This window comes from Fundulus heteroclitus, chromosome 5 (assembly GCF_011125445.2).
Source record: "Fundulus heteroclitus isolate FHET01 chromosome 5, MU-UCD_Fhet_4.1, whole genome shotgun sequence".
Taxonomy (NCBI): domain Eukaryota; kingdom Metazoa; phylum Chordata; class Actinopteri; order Cyprinodontiformes; family Fundulidae; genus Fundulus; species Fundulus heteroclitus.
In genome coordinates, this window is record NC_046365.1 from 14,394,629 (window position 1) to 14,415,457 (window position 20,829).

The 20,829-nt window shown below is 40.4% G+C and overlaps 1 protein-coding gene across 1 annotated transcript; it reads left to right on the top strand.

Moving 5' to 3' along the window:
* The first annotated feature begins 301 nt into the window (after positions 1 to 301).
* Positions 302 to 17,751, top strand: LOC105928279 (choline transporter-like protein 1). Its single transcript, XM_036136983.1, has 16 exons — positions 302 to 554; positions 818 to 904; positions 4,252 to 4,400; positions 4,743 to 4,879; positions 5,168 to 5,252; positions 5,683 to 5,852; positions 8,358 to 8,447; positions 8,570 to 8,712; positions 8,913 to 9,099; positions 13,558 to 13,726; positions 15,414 to 15,570; positions 15,680 to 15,763; positions 15,846 to 15,983; positions 16,413 to 16,649; positions 17,043 to 17,117; positions 17,217 to 17,751. The coding sequence occupies exons 1-16, from the start codon at positions 531 to 533 to the stop codon at positions 17,238 to 17,240; spliced, it is 1,956 nt and encodes a 651-aa protein (XP_035992876.1). The 5' UTR covers positions 302 to 530; the 3' UTR covers positions 17,241 to 17,751.
* Positions 17,752 to 20,829: the final 3,078 nt, after the last annotated feature.

Genomic DNA, 20,829 nt, shown 5'->3' on the forward strand with positions numbered 1-20,829 from the left:
TAGATAGATAGATAGATAGATAGAGAGATAGAGAGATAGATAGATAGATAGATAGATAGATAGATAGATAGATAGGAAGAAATGTAAAATACGTTTTTCAAAAAAGGGAGTTGAAACAAAGAGTGTCAAACCAGAATAACATCAATAAAAAAAGACAATATTTTCACATATCTCTGGCAACCTCCAGAGCATATATTATTAAAAAACATGACACATTAACAAGTGTGAAATTCTTTGGAAGCGACAGTTGTACGCTACCATTGAGAGAACGATTGTTTCCTACAGTCCTTGAAGGGAGCATGCATGTTTTCGGTTCTAGCAGTGGGGGGGAAGATAGATATGCGTCTTCTTCCGCGTTTACCTGAAGCTCTAAGGTGTTTCTGACGTTTTCTGAATGACCAAACCAGCTAACAGCGAACGCGCTGGAACCAACTCCCGGATAGCCTCTTAACAGACAAGAACAACAAGAGGCAAAAAGTTGTGGCGGAGACACACTTAAACTTTATTTCCCCCTCTTCTCTCCTGAAACAATGGGCTGTTGCAGCAGCTCAGAGGTGAGTTGGCGTTCATCCGACGGTAAGGTAATCATGGCCGGTTTCTTGACGGCAACGCGTAGACGTGACGCGTTCTCCTGCAGCAGCAGCAGCAGCAGCAGCTGGGGACGCTCTTTGTTTTAAACTCTCTAGTAGTTGGTTGTTTGTCCGCTGGATTCGCAGCAGAAGGCAGCTGCGCACAGAGAGGCGCTCACAACCAGCAGCAGCAGCGGTCAGGCTCCAGAAGAATAAGCGCTCCTGTCTGTTTTCTCATGCCTCGGCAGGGTAAACGGGAATGGAAACCGCTGGAGGAGCACAGCTGCACGGACGTGCCATGGCTCATCGTCTTCACGCTGTTTTGTGTCGGCATGGTGAGTCTACGGGGTGATGCCTGTTCCCTGCGTTGCGTTTTAGGACCGGTTGGTCAGCTTGTTAAACTTTAGCTCTCAGTGCGTTAACGCGTTTCTCTAAAAGCATTGGCCTCCGCGCGCGCGCCTTTAAAACTAAACTGAACATAAGATGTCAAGACGGTTATGAGGAATAATAGTGCGGAATTTTATTAAAATAAAATAAAAATCCAGTTTGGAAGAAATATATGGTTATTACTCACACTTTTCATCCCTCAAATGTTTTTTACGGCACATTTGTGATGTTCCCAGTTATACTTTAGGATCCTACCCAGTGGCGGTTCTTGCGTGGATGGATCCCTGGGCGAGTCACTCCTTCTGCTGATCCATAATCTGGCAGATTGCATGTAGTTGTCTAATTTCTGGGACAGCGTAAAGTGTAGCCAATGACTTAAACTTGACTCCCTGTTCTCAGCAGCAAGCAGGGCTTGCCAGCTCCCCCATTGCCATGTTTACTTGCGCACAAGTTCCCTGATCATATTCAAACGTGACAATCCGAATGCATCGTTTATGTGGGGGGAAAAAAGTAACTTAATCTGATCATGACATATGTTTACATGCACCAGGCTTTATTCGCAATGCAGCCGCTCTGACATGCGTAAAGTTTTCAAATTTCCCTGAAAACCGCAGGAGAAGTTGTATTTCCATAAGTGCAGAAGAAAGCGCAAAAGTTGATTGTTTTTGTTTATTCAAGCTTTATTGAATTATTATATACAAACAAACTCAGGAAAACACTCTCTAATAAAGCCTTTGCTGCGCTCTCTGAAAAAGCGAAGGGCTTTAGCAACACATGCTACTGGTCTTCCTGCGTTACAGGGTGAGAGACATCCACAGTCACGGCAGTTTGCCCTGATTGATCCGAACAACTTAAGTGTGGATGAACAATCGGCAGAATCAGATATACTTTAATAATCCCAGAGGGAAATTGCTGTTTCAGTACCATCACCATAACATAAACATCACAAACATTTCAGGGGGGAGACGGTTGACTGAGGCCGTGCTGCCAAAGACACTACTGTGTCCACAAGGCGCTGCCCTTGGATCTGTTGAAGGAAGATTACAACAACATGGGGAAGTGGAGGGAGAAAAGACAGATGCTTGACAATTTATGCTCTCACGAATAAAGAGTGAAGGATCCGACAAAAAAACCTCATTGCACGAGAAGCACAAATAACACGAGACCCTTAAACCACCCGTCTCATTCGGGACACAGTTTTCTTTCCATCGATCTTAATCCGATCACAATATTCCTATTGCTGTGTTTACATTGTGCATTTTTATCCCCATCGGGCCTTCCCTCCGATTACTTGCGTCCATGTAAGTATAGGTATTGACTGCACCTGCATAAAAACAATAGAAAACGTAGTCTCTAACCAACTTTAAATTCAGCTTTAAAGGACCTGTGGTTCTTAAACGATTAGGAGAGATTTTTGCAAACAAAAGGTAAAACTATATATAAAAAAAACATCAAAAGGTAAACATGCCAAAGTTTACATACAGAGCTTTAAATGATCTGCATTTGTCTAGGATATCCCAATTCTTATTTGACTTTACGGTTTTCTTAAATAGAGCTGGTCTAACTTGATCCAGATCCCATAAAAGAATTAAAATGACCCCGTGCTACACTCTGAAGATTCACAAGATCATTTTCTAACGTGTGGCGTTATAATTTGTGACACCTACAGATAATAAGACCCATATTCAGGCAGATTTAAGCATATTATTTCTTCCTCCCCCATTCAAAAGGTTCAAACAATTGCGCTGCGACGACATCCAATTGTGTCAGGAGACAATTAGCGAAAAAAAAAAAACGACAACAACCTAAACTGTGAGAGTCTCTTTGTCACAGCTTTGCAGTTCTTGTCGGTTTAGAAGTTATCCGGGAGTTGTTAAAGACACATTTGCTGTCAGCTAGTTAGTTTCTTTCAGAAACCGTCCTTTTGGGAAACACCTTGAAGGTTCAGGTAAAAAAAAGGACTTATTTATGAATTAATAGACCTTTCTAGTTTCACTGTGGTCCACCTGTTGAAGTCACTGCCAAAAAGATGGGCGAACAGCAGAGGTGTTGTGAAGCGTTCTTGCTGGATAACAGGTTGAAGGCAGGCGGAAGTTATTCTTTTTTTCAAAAGGAATATTTGTTTCGAATAGAAAAAAACTAATAAAAAGTAAAATACGTCAGATCAGTGAAGTCGCAGGGAGCCCTGATCTTAGCCGTGGATCTCTGCAGCTCCTCCAGAGTAACCACGGGTCCCTCGGCTACTTCTCTGATTTACTGTCTCCTTGCCCTGTCTGACTTTACATGGGACGACCGTAGGTTTGCAGTTGAGCCATTTTCTTTTCCTTGTCTGGTGATGCATTGAGCTCTTTGAGTTGTAGACCGGGATATTGTTTTACAGCCCAGCCTTGCTTTCGTTTAAACCTTAACCCCTCACCTGTCAGGTGTGTTCCCACATCAGCTCTATTTGTAACGCAGTGTTTGCACATTTTATTTAGGGGGTGTCAAGGTGAAGGAGGATAAATGCACACACACCTTTAAATTTCTTCAAAATGTTTATTGTGAATGAAGAAAAAGGCCAGCTGAATGCAGGACTCCATTCCTGATCGCAAAGGTCCAACATGATGTTTAATGCTGTTGACTCTTCTTCACATAAAGAAACTACATACAGTGCCATCTGAAATCATGTGTAACAGTCATGTGACTTAATTTTGCAAGCTAAAGGCTTTCAATAAATACAAATCTACACAAGCGGTGCTGGAGGGGCTTAGCCACAAGCACACTGGCTATACCACACATGGTAGTATAAATATCCTATCACTAAACACACTTTAGATCTGACAGTCTAGTGAAGAACAGAATGGTGTAGACTGTACAGGACGGCATGGCTGCTGATGTGGATGTGCTCAGAAGTACACGGAAAAGTGACCCAGCATTACATCGGATTCAAGTTTTCTCATAAGATCACGCAGAGCACGTCAATATTCCTTTCCAGCTTTGCAATCCAGCACTGCTGTGTGCTGGTCTGTCGCGCAAAACCTCCATCAGGTGCACTGAGGTCGGTGTTTGTAACCTGAGAAAGGATGAAAGGGGTGTGAATACAGCGGCGACGCACTGTATCCAGGCTTTTAAACTCGCACGGGTCAGGGCGGGGAGTATGGGGCTGCGTATAATAATGCCTGTGAGCATGGCCGTTTTGCTGAAGAGAGGATCCTTCTGTTCGAAACGCACCCAGAACCGTGTGCGTTAGATATCGGTGAGTTCCTGGATGCTGTTCACGCCCTCCTTCCTTTTGTCTGTGTTTTTTCATCTGCAGGCCTTTATCTTCGGCTTCGCCATCGCTACGGGAGGCGCCTTCCGCCTCGTCTCTGGGTACGACAGCTACGGCAACACCTGTGGCTGGAACAACACCAACAAGAAGATTGATGGCGTACCGCTCAGTGGCGCTGACATGACGGCAAAAAAGTTTGTGCATCTGCATTTTAGATCAGGCTTTACCACCAGGCAGCCCACAGCTTCTCTGAAACAAAGGGGAATGCTTTATTGATGGGCTGATTGCCAATGGAGGCTTTGGGGGTGGGGGGATGGGGGGGGGGTTTCAGCAACAAAGCAGGGTCTGTCTGACGGGATAGCAAATGTCAACATCTTTAGGTTTTTTGCAATCTCTGGCGTTGCAGCCACAAACCGAATTTTCATCACAGGAGATGGCCCTTGTCGCTTTGCGTTGTATGATGTTGCCACAGTGAGTGGTTTTGAGATCTAAAATACCCTTTTCTGTGTTTTTTTTTGTTTTTTTGTTTTGGTTAGGTATGTTTTCTTTCTAGAACCTTGCAACCTTGACCTGATCAACAGGAAAATAAAATCCATCGCCTTGTGTGTCTCTGAATGTCCAGCCACAGAACTGAAGTCGTACAAAGAGGTGAAAGATTTTGCGCTCAGTAATGGTGAGTAAACAGTCAAGAGTGTTGGAATTGTATGTGTTGCCGTATTCAGCCCCAGCGTCACTAATAAAGGCAGGTCGTTAGCGTTAGTCTTTGTTTTTTTTGTTTTTGGGAACATTGGCTACTTATTATTTAGGTCCTAGAAATTGCTGAATAAGTTGTTTGGACATCCCCAGACGTTTCCACCAAAGAATCTGGAAACCTTTCAGACACTTGTTCTAATCATGTCTTACTTCTGAGACATTTACTGTTTTTTTTTTTTTTCTTTTTGCTTTGTTTTTCGGTGGTTAGGGTCTTATCTCTGCTCCTATGAAATTACTCCAGCAAGATACGAAAGAAACAAAGACAAGTGTCCCAAACTTCCTGTGCCAGCAAGGTGAGTTATGGTTTTAAAAAGTTTGTCTGTTTTTCTTTGGTTGACTAGATGCAGTGGATTTCAAAAGTATTCGTACCCATTGAACTTAGGCCACTTTTTGTCTTGACACAACCACAAATTTGAGATCATTTTGTTTTGGGATCACAGTGGTAGACACTCCCCAATCGGTGCTTTGTCATAAAATGGAACGAAAACAATGCATTGTGTTTAAACAAATTGTTTTGTTTTTTTTACATATAAAAACCTGTAAAAAGTGTCATGCATGAGTCTATCTTTTGCAAAAGCACCTTTCACTGCAATTACAGCTGCAAGTCTTTAGACACTTTTTTTCCCCATCTCTACCGTATCGTGACAGAATATCCTTCTCCTTTACAAAATATCCAAAGCTCAATCTTAAAGGTGAAAATTCTTTTCTCCCTCGTGTTTTCAGTAAACCTGCCCCCATCTTCCACCGCTGCATCCCTGCGGACATTGGCTGCTACGCTGAGTTTGCCCAGGGTTTCTTCACATTCGTCAGTGACAACACCGTGCTGCGCCGCGTCATTTCCGGGGTGATGACCAGCAAGGAAATCATCATGGGTCTTTGTGTTCTGGCTTTAGGTACGGAACCTGCTTAGGTGGGACACACAGCGCGTGCAGCGGGTCTTTGCGCTAGCCATTGAAGCGTTCTCAAAAGGAACACGGTCAAAGAGGCCGTTTCTCCGTTCATCTCCCGCCTCTCCATCCTGCTGGGAATTTTAAAGTGGAAATGAAAACAAAAGGGCAAACACAGAGAAGCCATTGCATAGAATTCATGCTTCATTTGTGTTGTCTTTGGTCCTTTTGTGTTTAACAGAGGCCTCACAGTAATTAGTATTGGCTACTATTGGACTTTATATCAGTATCTCAAAGGATTGATTTTTAATATTTTCAAAAGAGGCTTTGCTGATGTCTCACTGCTCAGCTGTCATTGCTCGTGAGGATTCAGCAGGAAGGAAATAGTTGGAAGGGAAACTATTTTTAGTTGCAAGCAGAAAAAGAAAAACAGGAAAGCGTCTTGAGTGTTTGCCGACATGGGACCCTCTAAAGTTGGGCCCACGGGCCATGATTTAATATCTGCTTTGAGTTCTCTTCTCGGTGCAGCAGAGGGGCCTGGGCTAATCCTGCGTCGGATTAGATCCGAACTGTTTGATTTGTCTGGTTTGTTTGTGACGAATCAAGAGGCAAATCATAGCGGCGAATTCATGCGTTAGCACGACGTTAAATAGAGTCGTTTTAGGCATTTAATAAGGTGTCTGAACTATTGTTTTTTTTTTAAGGTGGAATTATTATACAACAAACTTATATATTTTAAAAAGCTTATTTTGTGTGTATACAGCAAACTTGTCTGAGTAACATTTACTCAAATGGAAGACTCTTTTTTTTTTTTTTAGAGGGACCAAATGTTATCCGTTTCTGAGTACATTTTCTTTAATTTGACTAAATTTACTGCGCACAAGTTTATAGGTATTACAGATTTTCTCGTCTGCTCAACAAGATACATAACGACCCAAATATATGCTCTAATATTAGGTTAAATGTGTCTGAGACTTCCACTTTTTGGAGCTGTGATTTTTTTTACAATGTCCCAGTCCCACAGAGAGCTAACCGGAACGTCTGCATGATGGTATCCCCGCCATGCCTTACATCTGGTATTTTTAGGGCTGGGCAACGATTAAAATATTTAATCGCGATTAATCGCCCTGATTAATCGCGATTAATCGCATTGTATTTACAAACTCCAAGAATGAATTCAAAAGTAGTGTAAAGAGCACTTTTATTTTGATTTTCTGCTGCCATATGAACAAAAGTGTTGTAACATTTGTAGCACTTATTTTATACTGGATATTTTCAACCCATCTATTGAATTTAGTGCACTACTTGATCTTTTCTTCATAAGAGAACAGCAAGCACTGCAGCCAAAATATGGCCTTTTTTGACCTGCTGTATATTAGCCAGTCCCTAAGCTTGATGTATCATGAAACTGTTGATCTTTTGGGTTTTGTGGTTTTTATTTTATTATTACAATTAAATAATAATAATAATAATAATAATAATAATAATAATAATAATAATAATAATAATAATAATAATGTTATGTTCAGTGTTTTTTCGCTAATCCACCTCTTATATATTTCAATCCTTATGTAATTTTGTCTGTGTTGTGTGCACCTGCCTGTTGCTTTAATCCTATAAATTTCCCCGTCGTGGGATAAAAAAAGGATTAGCTAACGTTATCTTATCTTAAATAACACTTTTTAATATATGTACTGGGTTCTTTCAAGGTCTTAATTACATGTTATGTGTGGGCTCCAGTAACATCCATCCATCCATCCATCCATCCATCCATCCATCCATCCATCCACTGATCTACCTGGATGTTCCCTGGAGGACTGAAACGCCTCAGTCAGAGACGTCTGTGGGTCTGACGGGGCAATGACAGAGGTTTCGTCTCCTCTCTCCGTTTCTGGGGCTCGAAGTTTTCATGTTTTTTCACGTGCTTAGATAAATTTGTTGTGTTTCCACTGAAATGAACCGGCTTTTTACAAAACATACAGCTTGGTTTCATTTATGGTATTAAAATAAAGCCAAACGGTGCTACTTCCTCTGTTCATGTTTTTTCGCTGCTGCGTTCTCTCTCAGCTGTTTGTGTGTTAAATTTGTGTGAGAGCTGAGTGGGCGGGCCAGGCTGAGCCTGCGTGCTGATTGGCTGGCGCCGCTGAGCCATGTACGAGAGGGGAGGGGGAGAGGGAGAGTGCTGCCGTGACAGCGCGCTGCAGTCAGCCCTAAAAAAAAAAAGAATGCCCTATTAAAAGCACCAAACCATAATATTAGCTTTGGACTAGGACTGGAACACCGCAGCCATGTTTTATTTCTTTGGCACTAGTAGGCTCTATTTGACAGTGAGCTGACAGGAAATGGGGTTTAAAAGAAAGGAGGAAGGACCACGGGCCGGAACTCCAACCCGGGATGGACTGAGGCGTCCAAACACGGGTGGCATGCTCTACCTCTGTGCCCTATTGACCATAATTATTTTTTTTTCTTCTGGTTAATTGTGTTTATTATGTTTTTCTCTCCCTGACCCAGTTCTGTCCCTGATCATGATGGTGGTAATTCGTTACATCTCCAAACTGCTGGTTTGGATCCTCACAGTTCTGGTAATCATCGGCTCCGTAGGTAACGCGCTTTATTCTCTCACTCCTGATGATTGCTCACAAACATTGTCTTTTTCCTTCACTTTATGGTGTGTCCCCCCCCTCCTTAGCTTCTGCAGTTTTTATAAATCTGATCTTTTCCAGGTGGGACAGGTGTCCTCTGGTGGCTGTACGCCGACTACAAGCTTGATCTCACTAGTAACTCCACATCTGTTTTTGGGAGAGAAGTGATGGCAGACAACGGCAAGGCCTTGCTTGTCTATGCGATCGGTGCTACTATTTTCACAGTAAGTATTTCCACAATGAGGTGGCTTTACTGTTAGGGGAAAAAAAATCCTCACCTATAAATGGGGTCAAACGTACAAAAATGCTGTGATTTATTTATGTTTTTAATAAAAATCAGTGGAAAGCTTTCCCAATGTGCATGATGTGATTGACTATCTGACAAGCTCTAGGCGAGTATAAGGAAACGCGTTGTTCCTTGCAGGTAGTGCTTCTGCTGGTGATGTTTTTCATGAGGAAGCGTGTGGCCCTCACCATCTCCCTGTTCCATGTGGCGGGTAAAGTGTTCATTCACCTGCCCCTGCTGGTCCTGCAGCCCTTCTGGACCTTCCTCAGTCTCATGTTCTTCTGGGTTTACTGGATAGCCGTGCTTCTCTTCCTCGGGACAACAGGTCAGCAGAAATGACTGCGTACAACCCTGCTTCTGCTTCGCCGTGCTTACTCCTTTAAATGTCTCCCAGTAGGTCTGTTCTTCAAAGATTCTCATGGCTTTCGGTGCCATTGCCCAACAAGTAGACTGTTAAGTGGGTGGCATTTAGTCGGGCTTTTGCGACATGGCTAAACTCCCACGTCTGGAATCCCGTGTCTCGTGATGCGGAGAACACGGTCAAAGAGGCCGTTTCTCCATTCATCTCCCACCTCTCCGTTCTGCTGGGAGTTTTTAAGTGGAAATGAAAAACAAAGGGCAAACACAGACAAGCCATTGCATAGAATTCATGCTTCATTTGTGTTGTCTTTGGTCCTTTTTGTGTTTAACGGAAGAGGTCTCACAGTAATCAGCATTGGCTACTACTGGACTTTATATCAATATCTCAAAGGATTGATTTTATTTGTCGCAAATGTATTTCTACTTTGAGCGGAAAAACGTTTGTGTCGCACTGCCGGGGTGGAAAAAATAAAATTATCAGAAAGCAAAAAAATCCTCCTATGGCATACTTAACTTAACATTCGTATTGGCATATTTTTACAATGCCTTCTATTCTCATAGTTGCTCCTAATAAAAGCTTTGAAATGAATTAATCTTTTATTACAGCAGAAAACACACTTTCCTGCAGCAACTCACCCTTTTATTTATTTATTTATTTATTTATTTATTTTTATTTTTTTCACCCTTTTTAGAAAATCTGCAACTGTATAATGAATCTCATGTTCATTTCTTTGCCACTAAATTAAGAATGTTCATTATTATCATCATCCTCAACTTAAGCTTATCCAATAGCATTTCATGTGGTTGGAACAGTCAGAGACAAGGACCTTTGACCCTTTATCTTTGAACTATCACTAGATCTTCCAGAGTTTTGCACTCTTTTTTTTTCACATCACGCTACAGGTTTTCCATAGGATTTAGTTATGGGGACTGAGAGAACCATGGAATAAGGTTAGTTTTCTACCTAATGAACCATTTCCTCTCTGATTCGGTCACATATAGGGGTTTAGTATCCTTTTGAGAAACCAGAACAGCTATTATTCATTTTCTTGCCATGTCTGCCAGACTTATATTCTCCTGGTGTTTCAAAGACTTTGTGATATCATGCACTCTAACAAGGTTCCCAGGACCCATGGAACAAAAAACGGGCACACAGCACTACAGATCCTAAAATCAACTTAGCATTAGTTATGCTGCGTGTTTCCACATTTTCATTTTTTGTTTTATGCCAAACCCACCAGATGTGTTTGCCACTAAAAACCTCAGTCTTGGGGGTGTTTTCTGCCCCTGAGGTGTTTAGGCCATTTAAAATGATTGTTTTCCTCCTCGGTGCAGTTCGATTGTGTTGATGTGAACGCAGCAGTCACTTCAGGGCACAGACCAAAACAGCTGCGCTTCGCATGAGCTCGTCTCAATGCGGTTCAAAACAAATTCTGAAGCAATTGTTGAGGTCGTGAGTGTGATCTCACCTCCGTCCAAGACCACCGCCAGGTTTACTCTGCAGGCTAGGGCTAAATGTGGTCCCACAGCCACAAACACATTGCATTGTGGGATGCGGTAAATAAACTTGAGTAGGTAGTCAAAAAAGTCCCATGGGCTCACGTGGGTCATCACTCAATGCAAAAATACCAAATGGTAACAAAGTACACTGCAAAAATGGATCTAAGAATAAGTAAAATATTCTTAAAGTTAGTGTATTTGTCCTTGATTTGAGCAGGTAAATAAGATTATCCTCCAATGGAAAGAGTATTTCAACCCCTAAATTAAGATAATTAGACATCCTGCACTTGAAATAAGATGATGGAGATGAATTGTTCCTATTTTAAGTGCAAAAATATTTACCTGCTCATATCAGGGACAAATACACACATTTTAAGAACATTTTACTTATTTTTAGTTCTGTTTTTGCAGTGTATCGCTTATTCAAAGAGAGTTAACACATGAAACTTACAGAAGCAATATTTGGTTTAAGCTGGTGAACGTTAGTTGTTCTTTTCTTCTGATTAGTCTAAAGAAACTCATGTTTTTTGTACAGCTTTGAAGACAGCGTCTCAATATCCATTCATTATTTCAGTTTTATCTAAAATAGTACTCGTAAAACCCTGATAGGATTAGATTCTCCACGTTTGGCTACTGCTGTTGGTTGCCCTTATTGTTATCTAACCAAAGCACATTGTTTCAACTATGATCACAGTTGAGTTTAGCTAACTCCACATTTCTGTTTGTGATGATGTGATGCTAGAGAAGCCCGTATCAGAAATATATCCCTCCTGTAACGCCTATGTTTACCAAAACTAAATGCCTTTTGGGGTTTTTTCCCCGATTGTCTGTGTATGGTGGTTATTTTTCAATGCCTGTGAATTAAGCACCCTGACATTCTTCTGAAGATGTGCATGCTAGAAAGTTAATCTGTGAAAATGACTGAACTTTGCTTCTATTAAGTTCTGCGACGGTCTTGAACTCGTGGTTTGTGGTCATGCGTTTGTGTAAAAGAGGTTTCTCTGCTCCCGCTCTGAAGGTCGTTGGCTAGACTGCACCTGTAGCGGAAAAAAGTTAAACACAACCCAGTTATAATTTCTCCAGAAGCAAGTTCTCTCTTTTGGGTTTCACAAATATTTTTGTCCCTTCCTTGGTATAAAAGCATTATACTAATTATAGGTACAATTATAGGTACACATTTTTAATATTGTGTAAAAGTCAAATACTTTTGCCAGGCGTTTAGGAAAGTTAAACGGTTATTTTATATCTATTAATTTCACGTAAACTCCGCTTTACATCTCTAAAAGCGAATGATTCTGAAAACTCTGGCCAAAGTGGAAGTTTTCCATCCGATCTTTGAGCCTGCATATGTACATGACAAGATGGAGTTTAAGGGTTCAGCCAGCGGCATTTACTGTATATTTATATGGGTTTGTGTGGATGACCACTTTATAAGACGATCCTGTGTACAATGTTATTTTTAAAAATGAAATGGGGGGTTGATATTCTTTTTTGTTTATTATAAAGGCCCAGCTTCAAGGGTACAAGGCCTCTACTTGTGATAGTGTTAATTATGGCTTATAGGTAAAGAAAAGCCTAAATTCAGTATCTCTGAAAATTAGAACGTCACATTAGACCAACCAAAAAAAGATGTTTTAAGCACAAACGTCAGGCTTCTGGGAAGTATGTCCATTTTTATGCACTCAATAATTGGTTGGGCCTCCTCTTGCATGAATTACTGCATCAGTGCGCCGTGGCATAGAGGCGATAAGACTCTGACGCTGCATAGGTGTTATGGATCCCAGAGATTTCCATGAAGCTCCCCCAAATTCTTGAATGGATTTTGCTTGACAATCCTGTCAAGACTGCTGGCCTCCCTGTTGCTGGTGCACCATTTCCTACCACACTTCTTCCTTCCACTCAATTTTCTTCTTAATATGCTTGGATACAGAACTTTGTGAACAACCAGCTTCTTCAGGAATGACCTGTTGTGGCTTCCCCTCCTTGTGAAGGGTGTCAGTGACTGTTTTCTGGACGTCTGTCAAGTCAGTAGTCTTCCCCATAATTGTGTCGCCTGCTCACACAGAGTGAGGGACCGTTTAAAGGCTCTGGAAACCTTTGCAGGGGTTTTGATTAGCTGATTAGGGTATGACAACCACGAGTTTCCAATAAAAGAGCTTTTCACAGTATTCTAATTTTCTGTGACACTGAGTTTTGGGTTTTTGTGATCTGCAAGCCATAATTACCAAAATTACAAGAAACAAAGACCTACATCACTCTATGTGTGAATGATTCTATACAATATGAGAAGCTCTTTCTGAGATGACTGGCAAAATATATTGCACTTTTACACAATATTCCAATTATTGAGCTGTATCTGCATGTATTTTACAGTAATTCTCTAAAATGGCAAACACTCGGTCGATCGTGGAAACATTGCTTTTATCTTGCAGGCTTAATTAATAAACTTGACTGCGTAGTCTTCATCATAACAGTGCTTGGATCATTTAAAAAAAAAAAAAAAAACATTTTTAATGAATGGTGCTGTCTTTGTTTAAAAACGATTATTTCCTAATATTGGAATTTGTATTGCCAATGAAAAAATATACTACAGCTAAAGGTTAGAATGAAACAAAAAAATGTCACTGTGAGGTTATGTTGCTGTAGAAGGAAGAAGAAAATATTTTTAAATAGATTTCCAGACATCTTTATCGGGGCGTGACTGAGGAGAGCCCAGTAGAAAAATCCGTGGGAAAAAAAAAAAGACTGACAAAGAAGCAATCAAACACCAGCTAATAAGAAATACATTTATGCAGACTTATTAGCACAGTTTCTAGCTTGAGAGGAGAAAAAAAATCTGCCTATAGATGCAAGAAGTGCTTGGTTTACGTTAACTGTCAGACTTAGACGTGTAACCCAAAGTAATGCCTGTGTTGCCCTGCAGGATCTGCCGTGAAGAACAACGTGACGGGAGTGGTGGAATACAAAATGCAGGGGCCTCTTCAGTACATGGTGTGGTATCATCTTGTCGGTCTCATCTGGATCAGCGAGTTCATCCTTGCTTTCCAGCAGATGACCATCGCTGGAGCTGTGGTCACCTATTATTTCACAAGGTACTCGGATTAATAGCACAACGTCTGTGTTTTCCATCTAATGTTTGTTTTTCCTCTTTATTTTTCATATTGCACCTGAAATTAGTCAACCTCCACTAATTGGGTTTGTCGGTAAAAGATACAAACTACAAGTTGTTTGCCATAAACACAACCAACAAGTACAACTTAAACAGCTCTGAACTACTTGAAGTACAATTATGCCCCCCCACCCCCCAAAATAAACACAAAAGGAACATTTTAACCGATATTGCAGTCTCAATAGTTAGTCAACCCATTCATGAAAAGGATCTTAGGTAGTTAGCAATGTCACAGCCGCAGAGCTTCACAGAGCCACCACCATGCTTCAGTGTAGGCATCATGTTCAGCAGATGCTTCAAAAGAGTAGCTAAAAGTTTAATTGTGTAAGAAGTGTTCTGCAACAAAAACCGCTACTTTTCCATGTTTGCTGACATATTCATATTTTTTTTTTTAGCTGATACTAATGTCACTTCAGCAGATCAGATGACAAGATGGCGTTCCTTTTATCAAGCCAACATCTGTTTTTTGTCCCTTCGTCAGCCTTTTTTTTTAGCAAACATTTGTGCTACCACAGTATGTCAGCTTCAACTTCTGCCTTCATTTTCTGTAATTACTTCCTTTTTGAAAAATGTGAAACAGCTTTTTCAATGACTTCAGCTTGTTATGCCAGTGTAGCTGTTTTCTGTTGATCAGCTGACAGAACAGCTGTTGTTAATATTTATGCTCATTTTTTATCTATCCATCGGTTTTCTATTTCAGCTTATTTGGGTGGGTTCAATGGGGAAGAGGCGTGGTACATATTTTTCATATTTCACCAAATTCTTTTTGCTGCTAACCTCAGCGTTTTTCTCTCATTTCTCTCATTCAGCTTACAGCATTCCCACTGCATTTTCACAAATTTTCCTAGTTAAACTTATTTGTTTCCCTACGGAATGGAATCCCAAAACTTCTTTGGCTTATTTGTATAATTGTAGACAGATTAGAGCTGATTTATTCTTGTGCTTTTCAGTAGTGATGTATGTCTTGAAGCTCAGGCAGGGAGGCCTTTAGCGTTTAGTATTCGCTTTACAGTTGAAAAAAAAAACCCTTCAGTGACTGCTGCCATCAAGCCTTTTGTTTGAGGGATTGTGACCACCTGCTTTCTCAGGAGTCAGTTTGATAGCTTCAGCTTTCTGCCACCTCCAGCTACTATTCTTCAACCTATACTTCCAACCGTACGTCCAGGAAAATGTCTTTTTGTGACCCTTTTCTTGTTTTTGCAAGGCAGTGATGTCTTTTCTAAACTTTCTAGACTTTCTAGTGAAATGTTTGTGTTTCTGAGGCGTCCTGTCTCAAGGAAACTTGATGCAACAATGAACACCATGATTGGTTACATCCGGTCTGCCTGAGACCAAACCTGATTTGCAAATTGTGCTATAATCAGGATTGAATAATATCGAGACTCCAGTCATCGAAAATATGGTTTAATATTGAATTTGGATAGAGTACTTGTAATTTTACTTTTGTTTTTCGTTTTTTTAACCATTGTTTTTCAAACTGCTTATCGTGAACAGCAAAATGACTTTAGATTTTGCCAGTGAACCTCCTTTGCAGTGCAGGTGGAATTATATTTTTGGAGCATCTGCATGCCACCTGATTTCATTAACGTCCCTTGTTCAACTGAATTCAGGAACAAGTCCCAGATGCCAGCAGCTCCAGTGGTTTGGTCTGCGATTCGTACCATCCGCTACCACCTGGGCACTCTGGCAAAGGGATCCTTCATCATCACGCTTGTTAAGATCCCTCGTCTCATCCTGACATACATCCACACCCAGCTCAAAGGAAAAGTGAGCCATAAACTTAGCTTAATTACATGTAAATCCAGATGATGTAACCTGCCATTATTGGCCTTTGTCATATCTCTAGGGAAGGTAAATGTTTTGTTTTGTTTTGCAGGAAAATGCTTGCGCTCGTTGCATGCTGAAAGCCTGCATCTGCTGTCTGTGGTGTCTTGAAAAGTGTTTAGCATTCCTAAACCAAGTAAGTAGCAACGTAGATGAAGACAGAAGGAGGACGAGCTGTTTTTTTGCTTTCGTACAAAACACGTTTCCAATCGTTTCAGAACGCCTACACTGCCACGGCCATCAACAGCACCAACTTCTGCACGTCGGCTCGCGAGGCTCTGGTCATCATGGTGGAGAACGCGCTCCGAGTGGCAGCCATTAACACAGTGGGCGACTTTGTCCTCTTCTTGGGAAAGGTACCACTCATATACACCGAACATTTTGTTTTAGTTCAGACAGATCCTTCTGTTAAATCTATAACGCATTTTAGAAGCAGTTTGACAATATGCCACACAGAGCTTCAATTTCTTTCTCTAAGTAATTATTTTTTTCAATTTTCCGGTCATTTTTCTAGTTTAAATACTTGTTTTTTTTGTCTAGCTGTGAAAAACCATACTCAATGACCCAGCTGGGTTTGTTATTGCCAGTGTATGTTTGTTAATGTAAAAAAAAAAATAGTTTACCTCACTAAATGCAAATTGAAGAAAGCCGTTTACTACCACTGCATTGGCCCACCGGCTGACTCCCATGGTGTGAGCTGAACAGCATATGCCGCCATCTAGTGGTTATAAATGGTATTTGTTCTGTCTCTGGTGAATAACCTCTGATCAAAACCTGCTCGTCAGGTTTTGATAGTCTCCTGCACAGCTTTTGCAGGCGTCCTGGCTCTGAATTACCATCGGGACTACACCGTCTGGGTGTTACCGCTCCTCATCGCCTGTCTGTTCGCCTTCCTCGTGGCCCACTGCTTCCTCTCTGTGTTTGAGAACGTGGTTGACGTCCTCTTCCTCTGCTTCGCTGTGGACACGAAGTACAACGACGGCAGCCCCGGGCGGGAGTACTACATGGACAAGGCATTGATGGTGAGGCAGCTTGTGGAGTGCCTGCGAGTCGTCTTCGTGATCATTGCAGGGTTTAGTAGTTGGCGCGTTTCAGCTTCAGCTCCCAATGAGTCACGATGGCCCAAGGGGCCCGTTTATGAAAATGCACTGATGAATATGTGACTTTCATTAGGACAAACTGTAATTGGAGCAATTTATTTTTCTTCTATACATTTGAGGCCATTTTGCCTCAGTTTCTCAGTCTTTCTTATACTTTTATTCTATGTACAGCAATGATAGTTAATATGTATGAGACTTAGAAAGAAATCTCAAAAATTAATTCTGGATGAGTGTGGAATTCTGAAATGGAGAGTTGGTATTGACCTTGATTTTATTAAACTGAATGTAATGTAAACATTTGCTTTAACATTTCAGGAGTATGTTGAGAATAGTAAGAAAATGGGTCAGTACAACCCGAACGAGGGATCTGGACGGGAACTGAAGCCCATGGTGAGTTAAAACGTCTCCGCATGTCTGCCTGGGTTGTTTCGTCGTGTTTCTTTCTGTCTATTAAGCAAATAAATTCATCTGTCTTTGTCCGCTTTGCAGACGCGTGGAGAGACTTCAGCTTGACCGAGCAGCTATAGCTACCATGTCATAAATACTACTAAGAAAGTTGCTGAGATGCGCACAGCGTGACCCTGGGTTATCGGTAACCAGCATCCACTACAGAAGCATCAGCAACGTTTATGATGCGTTTTGTACAGAAGCTCTGAACAGTTACAGCTTATAGATTTTACTGTATTTTACATTTATAAGACAGAGAGGGTTTTTTTTTTAGGTAACATTGAAAACTAATAGCATAAGAGCAATTCTCATCAGCGTTAAGTTTGCTGTCATTTGATGGCTGTTGGTTGATTTTTTTTTTTATCTTTTATTTTTATTTTTTTCCAGCCCAGGATTTGTTTTTATTGCTTTTTATAAAAAAAACATGCATTTCACTCCCATGTAACTTGTTTGTTTGTTCTAGCTTTTACATATTGAGGTAAACAGATGTTTTTTAATACTGCTGCCTATTAATGCATCGAGACTGTGTATGTTTTTTATGAGTTTCCTAAATAAATCTTTTTAATATAAAAACTTGTATTATTCTCTTCCACTGTCTTCCATCTGCACAACGGTGATTAAGTTTAGGATTTAAAAAAACAGACTATTTTGTGCAGGGGTGGTGTGTGATCTGCTGGCATCACTATCTCTAAGCGGTCAAAGTGACAAACCCACATAAAGCTTATCTGAACTGCTTGTTGAATTACTTCCTGAAAAGCGACATTTAATTATTGTTCTGAACCACTAGAGGGCAGCAAAGCTATTTAAATGTGACCATATTTTACCAACGGAACAACTTGGAGCTGAAACAATCTAAAGCAGAAACTTCATTTGTGGAAACTACATCTTGTCAGAACGTGGATTAGGAAATATAACACTAATAAAGATATTTCAAATAAGATATCCAAAAATCTCTAAATGTAACTTGGCAGATGTCTATTTTTCCATCTATTTAAATATTGTACATGTTCAAGAGTGTAAATGTACAACATTCTTATTCATAAAGATGAATTGCAACTCTGTGGATTAGACAGGTTGATGCAGGTAAAAGAGCGACTATTTGATCTCGGTCTGTGTCTCCTTGCTGTATTGATCTGTTGGACCCTGCCTCATCCTTTCTAGCTTGTTGAACAGCCAAGGACCAAACCACTGAGCAGTTAGCGGTTATTAATGGGGCAGCTGCCTTTGCACACAGCTGTCCACCTCCATAAAACACAGGAACCAGGAGGAAAACAGCTCGATGGCCAGCTGGTGACTCACCCTCAGCTGATTTCTGTAGAACAGCGCATTGACCGTTCGTGCAACTTCTTTCTCATATGGATGAAAAGGAGGTTGAAGTCAAGTAGCCAAGGCATTAAGTTAACTGCGTTTCATAACATCCAGAAATACATGTTACTGCAAGTGTAGATTGTCTGTGATTAGCACTTTTGGCCTTTAGTCTAATAATTATGTATCTGAATTCTTATGTCTCCTGGGTTTACAGTATAAAAGATGTTTCTTCACAGAAAATTACAATTTGGTTTTGGTAGTGCTGACCCAAGAAATAAAACGGACAAAGATCCTGGTGTCGCTTTTGTGAAAGTTTGACATGACCCACTAAGACTGAGCCTGTTTATCAACGCAAAGTTAATTTATTTCACAAATTCAATTACTCCTGTTGTATGCTATTTCTATCACACTTTTTCCTTCCACTCAACTTTCCATCCCACCGTCACTACATGCTTGCTCAGTATGAGGGATTGCTGCAAAGCCATACACAATGAAGATGACTCTCCCTGTGGCTCTACGCTCTTTCAGGAGGAGTGAATGCTGCCAGTCAAGACTTGAAGCAATCTGCTGGGTTTCCTTAGATTGGAAACTTTTTGACCAATCTGTATAATCTGATTGAATTTGACTTTGTAAAGTGCCTTGAGATGACATGTGTTGTGATGTGATGACATGAGATAAATCAAATAAATAGATTGCAAGTGAATTGAATTACTATGGTTGAATAAAGCAGTCAGTTCACAGCCAGCTTCTTATAAAAATGACTTATTGTGCCTTACACTTATTGTGGGGGATGCCACTTTAAGGGGGCTTTTTGAAGAGTTGCGCAATATCCATATGTGCAATAGCATAGGATATAATTCAACTGCCACGCTTGCAAATTCAGCATGATGGACGTTTCCTGTCCCCATGTCAACTCTGGATGTGAATAAAATGCTAAAGCTCTCAGAGAGAAACAGGGATATTGTTCTTAATGAAAAAAAAAGAAAAAAGAAAACAAAAGAAATAAATTAGTCAAGAAGATGTGGTTTAAGGGTAATATAGATTGTTATCAGAATAGTTTTGCAATATACTACAGAGCGAGGACTTCATGAATGGAACAAAAGGGACTCCAAATTATTTTTTGACAACAACAGAAAACAGTTTTGTCTGTTTCTAACAGGGATATGGTGAATGGATGTGTCACTCGCTGCTTGTTGATGGCACATAAAAGGATGATGTGTACACTAACATGTTCTTGAAAGATCCTCTATGCTGCAAAAAAGGGATTAGCTTAATAATAAAGTCTTTACCTTCCAAAAAGTGTCATTTTCAAAACAGATTGTGTTGCATGATTTTCTATTCAAGGCTTAACCCATTTTTTTTTTCACTCCAGATATAAAAGAAAGCTCCAGTTGGGTCAGCAGGTGAATGACTGAAACCACCACTGGGGCAAGTTTCACAGAAGTGTGAAATTACTTGGTTAAGACACGTGTTGTTTTACCATGGTTTTGCATTGACATGCATTTTGACATTTGCAGATCACATTATAAATAAACCAACAACCACTTTTTTTCACACTTTTCACCTGCATCGTTTTTCCTAGTGAGCCCTTTTTGGTCTGAGGTTTTGGAGGAAAGAGTTTCCCTGCAGCTGCTGTCTCATTAAATATCAGTATTTTAACATCTAACATCCACTTCATGAGTAGCATCAGCTTCAAGTGACTTTTTTTAGACTTTCCTTTGAATACTGTTTTGACTGCGACATTTTTTAGATTTGTGAAAGTGCGACTTTCAGCTGCTTCCATTCACTGTAGCTATGGTTTACGCAAATACTATGGCAATAATTGAATTCTAGAGACACAGGTTTCTGGGAGAAAAAAGGAGCATTGATATAATCCCTGTATGCATTAGCATAACAATGTGTGGTGGAACGCAGAGTGGACAACAAATAATAATGTATACAAGAACTTTTTTCAAGCTCTACGATAAATATTATTTTTATTTAACCAGGAAAGTCACCATTGAGATTAACAATCTCTTTTTCAAGGGAGACCTGGCAAAAAATAACTAAAAATGGTTACAAAACATTACATGCAAAACATATTTTATCAATAGTATCCATAAAAAAAACTATGAAAACAAAAAAAAAAAAACTGTAAAGTGTTACATCAGAGGGAATTAACACTGACAATTTAAAGAAGTCATCTCCAAGACCATGAATCTAGCTTTAAAATCACTCAGGGAGATCAAGCTGCAAGACATTTTACAGAGCGTTCCATATTGTGGGGCTGAGGTTGGCAAAAACCTTTTTTTCCAAGTTCGGTGTGAACATTCGGGACAGAGAGCAAGTGCCGATCACTGGAACGCAG

Excerpts from the sequence above, each read along its gene's own strand:
- LOC105928279 (XM_036136983.1), top strand. The coding sequence starts at position 531 with ATGGGCTGTTGCAGCAGCTCAGAG. Across the intron at positions 5,253-5,682 it reads AAACTTCCTGTGCCAGCAAG|TAAACCTGCCCCCATCTTCC; the intron begins GTGAGTTATGGT and ends TCGTGTTTTCAG. Across the intron at positions 13,727-15,413 it reads GTCACCTATTATTTCACAAG|GAACAAGTCCCAGATGCCAG; the intron begins GTACTCGGATTA and ends AACTGAATTCAG.